We start from the raw sequence: 12,540 nt of genomic DNA, 5'->3' as shown, positions 1-12,540 counted from the left end.
AAGACTTTTATTAAGACTCCGTTTAAATCCACGGGGGATCCCTGAGGATCTGGGATAATATGAATGCTAAGTGCCAAGGCCTTATCATATGCCAATTACCTAATCCTTTGCTCTTTCAAAAAGTCGTATCCACTCCTCTGATCTTTATTTCTTAAGTGTTTGCTGTCATCTGTGGTTACCTGAAGCTGGTGTTGATAAACTTCAGAACTGTGAACTTCCTAAATCTTGTGTTTCAGGGGGATAATTTAATCACAGAATGTCACTACAGTACTGTGGACCGAATTCGCATGACATGGGTAAGAAAAGTTTTAATGGATCAAAATAAGTACACAGATAATATTGGGGACTAAAATCTTTTTCATAAAATGCTATTAAAAAGTGTGAACTTACTTGCTAATGCCTGTGTGCATGTAATTACATATTATCTTTCCTCTCATAGATTCTTAGGTTTAAAAGTCATCAGGACTATTAGGATCATAGTCTGATCTCTTGCATAAGGCATTCGTATGACTAGTTTATAAAAATAAGCAAGGCAGCTAATAAAAGACCTTTAAAAATCAGAATTTGGTAGTATAAGGAGTGCTTTCTTCATAACATGTATTAACATGCAAGTTCTGCATATTCTAATCAATTATTTTTATAAACTTGCTAGGCATTTTTCCCCAAACTTGTAATTACCAGTTCTTATGTATTGATTTTTACTTATGCCATGACCAAGATGGGACCACTTGCTTTTCTGCCTAACATAGAATCCAGGCAGCATGCAGGTCCTTTGGGCTGGGAGGAGGAGGAGGCTGGGCACAGGGAGCCTCTGCACATTACCTTTCTTTCATGCGGTGGGTTTTCCAGCGGCAGGGACCCTCCCGAAGAGCTGCCGCCCCGGGGCGGTGCAGGAGGAGCCCGCGCCGTACCTGTGCGCCTTTGCCAAAGGCACGAGGAGTGGCTGTGCCACAGCCCCGAGTGCGTGTCCGTGGCAGCGGACAAGGCAGGGCCACGACCAGGGGGTGAGCGTCCCCTTCGGACCGCAGCGCGTGGTCTCCCAGATGCAGCTTTGTGGGCTGGCAGAGGCCATTGCAACATGGCCACTGCGTTTTGGAGGTGAAGCAGATTTGGTTGTTGGGACATGAGCCGGACTGTGCCAGCTGGCTACGAAACCAGAGAGCGATGCCAGACCCACTATGTTTATGGGAGGGATGTAGCTGCCGGCACCCAGCCTTCGCCAGGGGCTGATTCCGCTTCCTCAGGAGGGGCTGGGTCCAGACCTCTGGGAGGTGAGACCTGAGGGGTTTCTGTTTGGCAGGGAAGACCTGTTGCCGGCATCCAGAGAGCACAGGGATACCTCTCCCTGAATCCTCCCCTTGCGTGTAGGCGCATGCAGTAGGTATATAAAGAAAAGCAAAAGAGTGACAATGAAGGCTTTTGTGTTTTCATCCTATTTTCCTGCGTGGGGACGCCACTAGGTCTTGGCCCTTGGTTCATGTGTTTTGTCTTCTCCATTCCTATTCCTGTGGTTCTGTGAGATTTGTGTAACTGTTCCCACATGGGATTTAGGACTGTGCAGCTCATAATCCTGTCCATATTTATCAAGATTAATTCTAAATTAGTTGTTTGCCCCATGGCTCTCAACATCTGTTTCTTCTGCTAGCTAAAAATCTTACTCTAATTAATTATTTTACAGTTAGTGCTCATTTGTTCTTGAGTCAATGTTATCTGTTAACTTAAATAACACTTTTCTTTCTTACTCTTTCCCTGCATATGTACTTACAAGGAGAGTCCATACAGATACATATTCCATCCTGGCCTCTGTTTTACTAGACAAAGCTCATGTAATTTCTTATTAAACAGACTAATTATCCTACCAGATTTTTTCTACATCTGCTCCAGTTTGAAGCCCTTTTTCTGAAACATGGTAGATATACGTACTTTGGAGACAACTGAAAATAAACTGGAACTTCTCAGATAGTACCCTTCAACATAATAGGAGTCTTATTTTATTGATGTTCTTTCTGACATCTTTTAAACTTGGGAGCTATTGCTTGAGCTTGCAGTGTATTTTGTAATTAATTATGTAATAACTTCTTGCTACTTGATAACCTAATGTGGAAGATAAACCTGTTGAGTTGGGCCTCCTGATATACGTTTCATTAGCATATAAATGCTAATCAGTGTTTTTTATCTGTGGGATTCCAATGCTATCTTGATTAAAAGAAAAATCCCATTTTCAGGGTGGTCTGAGCACCAGGAATGAAATGTGCCTGTCGTATCTGCTCTATTACCCAAGAATCAACCTTACCCGATGTGCAAGTATTCCAGATATAATGGAACAGCTCCAGTTCATTGGTGTTAAGGAAATCTATAGACCAGTCAGGCAAGTAAAATGTTTATGAACATGTGTAGCACCTCTGTTTCTGTCTGTGGGATTATAGGGTCATTTTTATACGACTTTTATTTCTTTCTGGTAGTGCAACATGTTGCAGGGTCACTCATGCTACTTCTTTTTGGTCAATATGCTGTGCTGCTACTTATTTCTCCCGCCAAATTTTTTTGCCCTTTTTTTTTTTTTTTAATAAAAAAGCAGTTTCTTCTGTTAAAGAAATAATATTTCTCACAGCAGGTTTTTTTTCACCACAACCTTCTGTAAAAAGACTATGTATCAATGGCATATCAATGTTTCAAATCTATCAATTTATTAAAATATATCAGTGTTTCACATATATAGAGATACTTTTGAAAAAGGAGTTTGGGAGCATGGGTAGATTTGTTGTCAGTAATTCTGCTGAAGTCGCTCAGTGCAACAAGATCCTAGAACTGTTGCTCACATGTAGACCTTAACGCTGTCTTGGTGACACTGACAAAAATGCGCAAAGGGGGAAGAAGTTGTACATTAGAAAGGAAATTGAGGGATTGAGAGAATATTAAATTATTCATAGTAAAAGATAAATGGTAGGTAAGCACCATGATAGAGAGAAATGAGAGGATGGAGTCTTTGAAAGAATAACAGGTCAGAGGATGACATGCAAGGTAAGTAGAGAGAAAAACATGGAACCAGTAGTGGGAATCTAGCCAAGAGGAAGAAAAGAGCTTTTTAGGTGAACTGTTAGCTGCAGGGGCTTGCAATTTTGTGCAAAGACACTCTCCTGAGTCTTGGACTCCTACTGTTCAGAGAAGCAGGACACTGCACGTTTTTGAGATATAAATCCATGTCAGAAAGAAAACCCCCTAGCTCATTCATCCGTTTTTCCTCCTAATAAAAATAATCCATAAGTATCTGAACGCTCAGCTCAAAAGGGGTAATATCGTTTTGTTGTAAGATCTGTCTGCTTCAGTGCTCCACAAACATTAAATATCCCCTCTGTGAATGGCGAGGGTAGGGGCTGTTATCATTTAGGCAAATCGGGATCTATAATAACTACCATGAAGATCCATGCAATTCAGCTGGCATCTGACTGCTGGGGTAAACCACAGGCTAGTGAATTTTAAACAAGGTATTAGAGTTTTCCAGTAAGTCAACAGAAGTCTTGCTGTCCTTCATCATGAGAGTCCTTGGCAAGAACAAAATGCTTCCCAGTGTGTTGTTGGATCTGGCTTTTCTGCCCTTTAATGTCAGTGGGATGACCTGTACAGCGATAATGCTTACTAAGAGCAAGACTGATTTCCAGGATCCAACATAAAATTTAAATTTTGGTAGGAGGTGGGAGGAAGCCCACTATAGACAGGATAAATGTGTGTGAATATATAAAAATCAATAAATAGCGTATTTCAGTTTTTAAGTGTTCCTTATAGTGATTAAAATTAAAGCATCTCAATAGCAGATCAGCAGTGGAAGTGATTGTAAACAGAGTGAGAATAGTCTAAAGAGGAAAGTTCCCAAATGAATGAAATGCAGAAAAATAATCAAACAATAGAAAGTAGAATGCACTATTAGTGGTGAAAGTTAAATTACATTTGTATTGTTAGTTGCACTAAACTAAGGTAATAGTAAGATTTTTAAATAAAATGGATAGCTTAATAGTGTGTCATCACATTTACATTTTAAAAGTTGTCTTTCCATATACAGTTTATCTTAACAAAGCCATATAAAACTATTATTGCAAAGTAAATTGATGTACAGGCTTACTGGTCTTAGTTCTGAAATTTATATCCAAGACAGAAGAGCTTGAAGAAAGTCACAATGCAATCAATGTCTACTTCATTTTCCACACTATTTCTATTTACAATCTTTTTTAATACAGAGAGAACACAGTTTCTAAATCAGTCCTAGCTAAAAGAGTCTTTCTGAGCTTAGAAAGAAAATATTCTAACAAACGTATGCTCTCTTGAGTGTTCATTCATGATAACTGTACTTAAGGAAAAAATGCACATTTGGCCTGGGGAAATAAAGATGTTTTGAATAGAGTAAGTATGCAGACTGTCTGCCGCAAATGGAATAGTAATTAGAAGAAGAGATTATTAATGCCTCTAGTATTTATGACCTAATCCACAATTCTTGTTTCATTAAGCTCTGTCAGCCTAAGGATATGTGACCTGATACTCGTCTCTCGTGTCAGTCTTACACTGGAATTGCTTCACTGACTCCTCTAAAGTCTCTCGACTTACACATGAAGGCAAACTGGAAGCAGGATCAAGGCACTGTGGCTTACTTTAAAACTCCTTTAAAACTCTTTTCTTTTTTTTCCCCAGCCTAGTGGCACAAACAGTGGTATAAATCATGAGGTGCTGAGATGAAAGCGATTGGGCCACAATAGTGCAAAATAGGTGCTTGACTAAAATTACGTCCTCCGTGCCTAGATGTTGAGTAGAGCAGAACTTTGGCATAGGCAGCACTTTACCCAGAGCAAGTGGGAGACAGTCTACTGCAGGCTAAGACAGATCTGTCTAAAGTGCTTTGAAAAGGTAACTCATGCTCTCCAACCAAAGTATTAATCAGGTTACTTACATAAAGTTTTAGCTACTTTCCTTCTTCCACTAGCTGTACTGGACTTTCTGTTTTTAAAAACTTGATCCATCCACCATGTTGTTTCCATTCATACCCATATAGTCAAACAAGGAGAAAGCAAAAACAATGGAAAAAGTTTTCTTTAGCTGGGTTTTTGGGTTGGTATTTTTTGTTGGTTTTTGTTTTGTTTTCCTTCATGGTTTTTTTTGCGTTTTCTGTACTAAATGAAAGACAAGAAATCTCATTCCTTCCCTTTCCACATTTTTGGCTAGTAGGAAATGGGATTGGACCCACTTGTTCATGGGGAGGAGTCCCCAGATGCAGGCAAATAGTCAGCTGTCTCATAGTAACGCAACAGGTCTCTATCCCACCCCTGGCCAAAAGTCCCCTTGCAGCCAGCATGTAGGGACATGCCAAAAGGCAATGTCCACACCACCAGTTATTCTCATTTGATCTTTTGGCGCTGCTCCCAGCCAATGCATGTTAGAGCAGCTCCTGTGCTAGGCAGAGTTTTGACCTATTATCCCAGTTATGACCAGAGCTTGGCAGCGCCATCTGGAAGCAGCTTTCTAATGGCAAATGTTTCTTTGCAACACTGCCTGCCAAGCCTAGTAGAGGGTGTGGCTTTTGTTTTGGTTTGGATTTTGAAAAGTTACAACACAAGATCTGTTTTGTATTGCCTGTGTATTCAGTTTGTAGATCAGAGAACAGCAATGTAATTCTTTTTCTTAACTTAAAATCTTTCATTTCTAAAAGCATCTGGCAGCAAGTCCTAAACTGCTGACAAACTTTCGTAAGCCTGTTAAAATCAATGAAACTGCATCAGTTTTCAGTAGCAGAGAACTTAGCTGAGAATGTGAGTTAGGCATAATATACATTATTAATAGTACATTTGTTTTTCAGAGTAGAGTCTTCAAAAGCTTTTCCTTATCAGTTCCAACTTGATGGTATTTAGCTATTTTTTAAAAATCTTTATCTATTTATTTTTCTTTAGGACTTGGCCTTTCATTATCAAGAGTCCTAAGCAGTATAAAAACCTGTCTTTTATGGATGCAATGAACAAATTCAAATGGTCCAGATCGGAGGGTCTCTCCTATAATGAACTTGTGCTTAAACTACCAGTGAATGTGAGATGTTCAAAAACAGACAATGCAGAATGGTCGGTAAGTCTAAGTGCTGAAAAGGAGGCAACAATGCCATGAAATAAATGTGATTTACTGTGCTTCATTGCCAATGAGTAAGTACTTGGTTATATGTCTTCAGACTGTTTACGTGGCTATATTACATTTACATACAATAACAAATGATGAGAATGTTTTATCAATGCTTTCACCTAACTCGAGTTCTGGAAATATTTAAAAAGAACAGAAAAGTTGGAGCTTTGATCAGCACTTGGGATCAGTAATAGGAATATGGGGTCTTTCAGTGTGTCTGAGATTGATTAGACAGTAACCCTATGTGTCCAGATTAGGTGGCCAAGTTAGAAAGCTGTTTTCCCTTGGCTGCCTCCATTGTCAAGGACTTACGTTAGGGTATTGTGATGGATGATTCAAAATCCCTAAATCAGATTTCTTCTCTGAGTCACTCTGTAGGGGGAAGCTTATTGACTGCACAAGGAAGCCTTGAATCTAGCTTAACTCAGGCATCTAGACTACCTGAAGTTATATAAGTACTCTTCCAATATCTCTTGGTTTTTTGTTGGTCTTGTGTCTTCAAGATGTCTATAGTATTGGGCCAAAAAAAGTGCATTTGGATCAGCTGTTTTCTTTGTGCACCTTCAGAAGATTTTATCTTCTATAGTTTTCCTTTCCCAATTCTCTTGATGAAAAAAACTGTAAGATAAAAATAATTCCCCAGTAAGTTGTTATTTATTCTAAATGTCTACTGGTATTTCAGCAGGACTGCTGGGAAAAGCTGTCATCTTTAGTGTTGGTGTGTGTTTATAAAGAACTATTAGTGCATGTAGTATCATTCCTGAAGGAGATGCTGAAAAATATATATTGCTTCTTGAATTCCTTTACAGGGTCCAAATTCAAGACTTCATTTTACTTTTTTGAGGTTTTCTGCTCAGAAGGGTACATTGTCTCATTGTACTGGCTTATATCCTACTGTGATTTTAAGCCAGCCTAACAGAGCTGATACAAGATACTACTGGTGAAACACTTCCTAGGAAAGGACCTTTGCCTCATTCTTCTCACCCCACAAAACAGCCCACACTGCCTTGTAGCAGGTCACACAGTGCTTTCAGGTGGTGGAGAAATTGCCCTTCTTGCAGCAGCATTCTCGGGTCTTTCCAACATTGATCAGACTGTTCTGCCTATGGGATGTCAATGAAATACTGAGTGCTATAAGTAATCAAAGAGGTTCTGGTTTTTTTTCTAATATTTGTCCCACTGCAGACCTTCTGTGACAAGTAGTTATTCACATTACATGTGACTATTCACCAGTTTTAGTTAAACTTCTTGACCTTTGCAACTCCTGGCCAGTAGCAGCTGCGTAGCCACTCTTTCACTGACTGTTTGTCCAAGGACAAGTTAAGATGATGAAAAGCACACAGAAATTTTATTAAGAGGGCTTAGGCTTCTTTCTTTCTCTCCTTTATTTATTTTTTTTTTAAAGGTACACTTTCTGGAAAATGCTGTTCCCCTTTATCTTACAGGATGAAGGAACAATACTTATGACTTAAAGAACGTAGTCAAAGAGTGAGCTCACTGGAACTGGGAGTGCTTAGTTTTTCCTTTTAATCATACTTTCCTATTTCAAATGACTAGGGCATATTCATCAAAGCTAAGATTAGGACTCTTTCCTTTCCCTTCCCTTATTAGTGATACTACATTAAATTGGCCATCCTCATCAAAATCAAGAACAGATTTAACCCGAATGACCAAACAATCAGTGAGTTGTTACAAGAAGGAAAAAACTTGAAGCAGAGGAAGTGAGTTGAAAATACTTTCATCCTTCTGTAGGGATGGTCCCTTGATCAGTTTTAGCTTTGTGTTGTTTGCTAAGATTAAGTCAATATTTAGATTATTTTTTTCTGCAGTGCAGGATAATTGGAACATGGAAAAAAAAAATCAAAGTAAGCACATGCTGTGCACGTGGGCATTCAAAAATGTTTGTGCCCAGGAGCTTGCTTTTTGCAGAGCTTCTTTTCTTTAACAAGTAGGGAGTACATTTAGGAAAAGCATAGCCAAGCAGTGTACCCAGATCTCTCTAATTTCACATCAAAACTATGACAGGCAGGTACTTATGTCTAACTCCATAAAAATTGCACTGAGTTCTAAGGGAAGAGTAAAAAATGCTCAATATATAGAAATATGACACTGCTGTGGGTGACCTTGCTTGAGCAGGGACATTGGACCAGATTACCTCAAGAGATCCCTTCCAACTTCAACCATTCTCTGATTCCATGAAATAATGTGTACACAATTAACTGCCTTGTACATGCAAGTGTAAGCCCTGTATGTACAAATGAATACATTCAAGTACCATCCAATATCCCTATAGCACTGCACCACTGTAAACTTCCATTTTTATCTGCCAGAAAGATGAAAACAAAACCCAAAATCCCACAAAGCAAAATAAGGTCGTACAAATCAACAAACAAAAGCCTAACCTTGCTTTACTGGAGAGGATGCCAGTGTGTATGGCTGTTCCCGAGCTGAGAACAATGGCTGTGCACACTGGCTGATCATTTGGCGTGCAATACATTAATATTTTTACTAAGCCTGATGTCTTCACAGTAAGAGTCACAACCCCAGTACAAAACTAACAATAGATTCTCATGCAAGCTGCCAACTAGTTAAAGAACAAAATACAGATTTCTAATCTTATGTGACGAAACTCTAATCATTTTTATTATTTTAATTGCAGATCCAAGGCATGACAGCTTTACCCCCTGAAATAGAGAGACCGTACAAGACAGAACCAGTAATATGCAGCTCATCTTCCTGTTTACATTGCAGTTTATTCCTCACCCTGTTGTTTGTTGTATGTGTCACAGCCAGTACCATAGGAAACATTGGGCCCTTTGTATAATAATTTTTATTAATTTGTGTTCTCTATGCCATGCAAGTTCTGATGTGTTTGCACTGTTGCTATTGTAGATTTATTTTTTTACATATTAATAAACTAAATTTGCCAGTTCAAAATAAAATGTGTACTTCCTCTGAAAACTGTGGGTGTTTTGGTTTTCAATGTAAAGTATGTATAAAACACAGTAGGTACACTGGCACATTGCATATTGAAATCTTTTCCCATACCATTTTGTTATACTTTGTCCTGGCTCTTTCACATGGTGTTTTCAAAATCAGCTATGTATATGGGTAAAATTAATAAACTAAAAGCAACTTAGTTAACCACATTCAATCTGGTGCGTGCTTTATTATTTTGTCTTGGTTCTTGACATCTGCAGGTTATGTAATTATTGCTGTATGGACAGGCCTTGTGAACGTGTATTTGGGCATGTCTGACTGACACATGCCACAAAGCTACAGGAAGGATTCAGTCACGAAGGACATTTCTGGGAGCAACACACTGCAAACCATCTCAGCTCCTGAGAAGCAGCAGGTGCTGTAGGTGTCAAAGGGATGAAAACACAGACAGAACCCCAACTCTCCCCATAGCAATTCCTGTACAAGTCCTTTGACTTGGCAGGAATTTTTCTTCCCCAGTCCCTGGTAATTCAGTGTGTTTCTTTTGTCTTCAGGTATTTGTACAGCAAGTAGAGCTTTGGCAAGGGCTAGGCACACCTTTGCTAGATTTGATCTGGATAGCACTAGCAATAAAGATCTATCTTGCAGCCAGGCTCTGGCATGCACAGGGAACCAGAGTACAAGCCTGCCAGGAGCTATTGTTAGCACACGCCGAGCATCATGATAGGCCAAACTGTTGATTAAGAGGTTATTTTTGCATCTCGTGTACAATTTTTTATTTATTTGGAAACCTGCAGCTTTTTTACTCAAATTGTGTTGGGCAGGGAAGATTCCCAAAATATACCTGATCTATTGCTCCCCAATAAAATTATGCAATGCAGTAGAAAAGGACTTTGAACATCCAAAAACCCCCTTACTTCCATAGCTACGCTGCAGTTACAATAAACTATAATTTTTCCACAGTGCTGCATAAATTTTACTGGAGTACAGCTATAAAAATAAGTTGTTTTGGATGTTGAGAGTCCTTCCCTGACCACTGCAGCACCTGCACTACAACTAACCTCTGTAAACTTAGTTATATACAGACTTTGTTACGTATGTTTTATGTCGCTGAGCACTCTTGTGCAGTGTGGTGAGTCCAGAGCAGGTCAAGAACCTGACTGAGCTGAGATGAACTGGTTTTCTGTACATTTTTGTTCTTTGACTGTTAACAACTGATACCTGTCTGTGCAGTTGCACCTCTTAATGAGGGCAGGCTGTTCTGATGCAAAGAAATACCACATAAGAAGAAAAATAAGGAGAGGATTTTGGAACTGTCTTCTCTGTATTTGAGAAGTGAGACTGAAAGCATCACAAAGCTGGTAAGGCTCCTTTGTGGGTAGCCAAAATGACAACGTGTGTGCTAATCGACACAGAAGAGAGGCACTGAAGCAGCTAATGCCTCAAGTAGAGATGAGAGAATTAATAAAGTATATAGATTAATCTTATAGGAGCTAAAACAATCTCATTACAAAATTTATGCATAAAGAAAGTTTAAAATAAGCTGTGAAGACAGAGGTTCACAGTGCCTACTAAATCCTCCTGAGGCTCCAGTCTGCACTTGGGTAAGAGCAACTCCCACCAAATCCTGGGAAATTTCTTCACTGTTGATGGGCAGCTGCTTGCTCTAAATATACCTGGACAGTGGTATGTTCTGCCATGCTTCCTACTGGTGCTGGGTAAGGTGAGGAAAAGGTGTATGCCAAATAGCATATTGATTTTTTTTTCTGGTCAAAACCCTGAAGTTTCAATAAAGAAATGTTAACTGTTTAGGTGTCTCCTTCCTCCCAGCAGCAGAACTATGCTTTTCTGTTTAATGTTCCTGAATAGAACTGCTTAAAAATGAAAAACAAATAACAGTCATGGTGAATTATAGGCAGGAAAAAAATGTTCTGAGTGATTATTTGTACAGATCTGTTCTGAATGTGAAAAGCTACGGCATCCTCCAGCCAAGATACCACGGAGTCCAGGATGCATCAATGGTAAAAGCAGTCAGCGGGAGCCTTGGCCTTTCTTACACTTAAACCCATCCCTATAGTGGGCATGTTTGAACAGCTTTTTGTCAGGGAACGAGGGGAAAAATAATAGGGAATGAAATGAGAAAAGAGCATTTGTGTTGGACAGGGGAGCCCTTTCACGTGCAATGCTGTCTCTCGTTTGCCAATAGATGTGGGCTGCTGGCATCACTCCTATGTTGACTTGGTTTGCAACAAAGATAAAGCAGATCCAGGGTTATTTTCCATTCACTTGGCTGTTCTCTGATTTGATGCATTTTCTTATCTATGGGGATTTCCTTTCCATGGCACCCGTCCTAGGAACATGTGAACAGATGGGTGTTTGTTGTTGCCATCCAGAATGCCATGAGATGATGTAAAGCAAAGCCAGCTCAGAAAGGATGTCTGAGAGACATAACTGCCAGTATATCAGGAAGACCTGCCGTATACACTAAAAGCTCATTTTTGTTTAACCTGCAACTGTTTTATGGCTTTTGGAGGAATGGAAAGGAAAATTTTGCTTCACAGGTAAATAAAAAGAGACTGGTGATACAGTTCTGGGATGCTTCCAACTAAAAGGATCCAAACCAAATGTGAGCACATTACATTATTAAAGAAACTTAAAATAAGAAAATAAATAAAAGAGGAAAGGCTGAAATTGTCAAAAATTCAAAGCAAGGATAAAGGTGAGAAATGCCATGAGCTAACTCTATGCCACTGAAGAAAAAACAGGTAAGGCAAACAGATACCTAGTCACACTGCACATGAAAAAGCTCTCAGGCACAGATTTCTGTGGTTTTCTTTCAATATTGTGCTATGCTAAAGCATATACTCTTGCATTGTATTGCTACCCAAAGGTTTCATAATAGTTACAGTTAAAAGTATATACAGTAAATACTATTTTCAAGCAAACCATGGTCAAGATGTTGAGTATACACTGGAAAAAATCAGTGAGTTAGGGATGTTGAGCACAAAATGACTAAATGTAATACCTCCTTTTAACGATTTTGTCATTCAAAGCTTTTCTGTGTGAAGAAATGTGTTAAGAGTTCCTAGTGAGAAGCTAAATGTATAAATATTTTAGTGGGATAAGGAGCTGCACTCTGCAATAGCAGTTAAAAAATCCATTCTCCTTAAATCAGATTCCCCACACAATGGTCCAGCTGCCTGTCACTTGTAGACTATCTATAGATATACTATTAATACCATTTAATCCCTTTTTGTTTTGTTATTTCTTCATTATGAAGCTTTCATTTAATAAACACATGGCCCTCCTCAAATATTCACAGTATCTAAATCAACTAATCATTTGGGATTTTGCCTGTGTCTCGTAAAACCAGGACGCAGGAAGGCTGAGAAGGGAGCATTGGAGTTTATGTAGCTCTTCAATTTGCCCCTATAGAGGAGGGTGTCATTC

The 12,540-nt window shown here is 39.2% G+C and overlaps 1 protein-coding gene across 3 annotated transcripts in view; it reads left to right on the top strand.

Moving 5' to 3' along the window:
• The window catches only part of MOXD1 (monooxygenase DBH like 1), a 53,060-nt gene extending 43,767 nt beyond the window's left edge, over window positions 1–9,293 (top strand). For all 3 annotated transcript variants that reach the window (XM_075035724.1, XM_075035723.1, XM_075035725.1), the window contains exons 9-12: window positions 237–296; window positions 2,226–2,368; window positions 5,931–6,099; window positions 8,810–9,293. In XM_075035724.1, coding sequence (XP_074891825.1) covers window positions 237–296; window positions 2,226–2,368; window positions 5,931–6,099; window positions 8,810–8,974 — 537 coding nt within the window. In that variant the 3' untranslated portion in view covers window positions 8,975–9,293. The remainder of the gene's footprint in view (window positions 1–236; window positions 297–2,225; window positions 2,369–5,930; window positions 6,100–8,809) is intronic.
• Window positions 9,294–12,540: the final 3,247 nt, after the last annotated feature.

Source organism: Buteo buteo, chromosome 9 (assembly GCF_964188355.1).
Source record: "Buteo buteo chromosome 9, bButBut1.hap1.1, whole genome shotgun sequence".
Taxonomy (NCBI): Eukaryota; Metazoa; Chordata; class Aves; order Accipitriformes; family Accipitridae; genus Buteo; species Buteo buteo.
The sequence above is the reverse complement of the archived record's forward strand: the minus strand, read 5'-3'. Positions and strand labels throughout refer to the sequence as shown.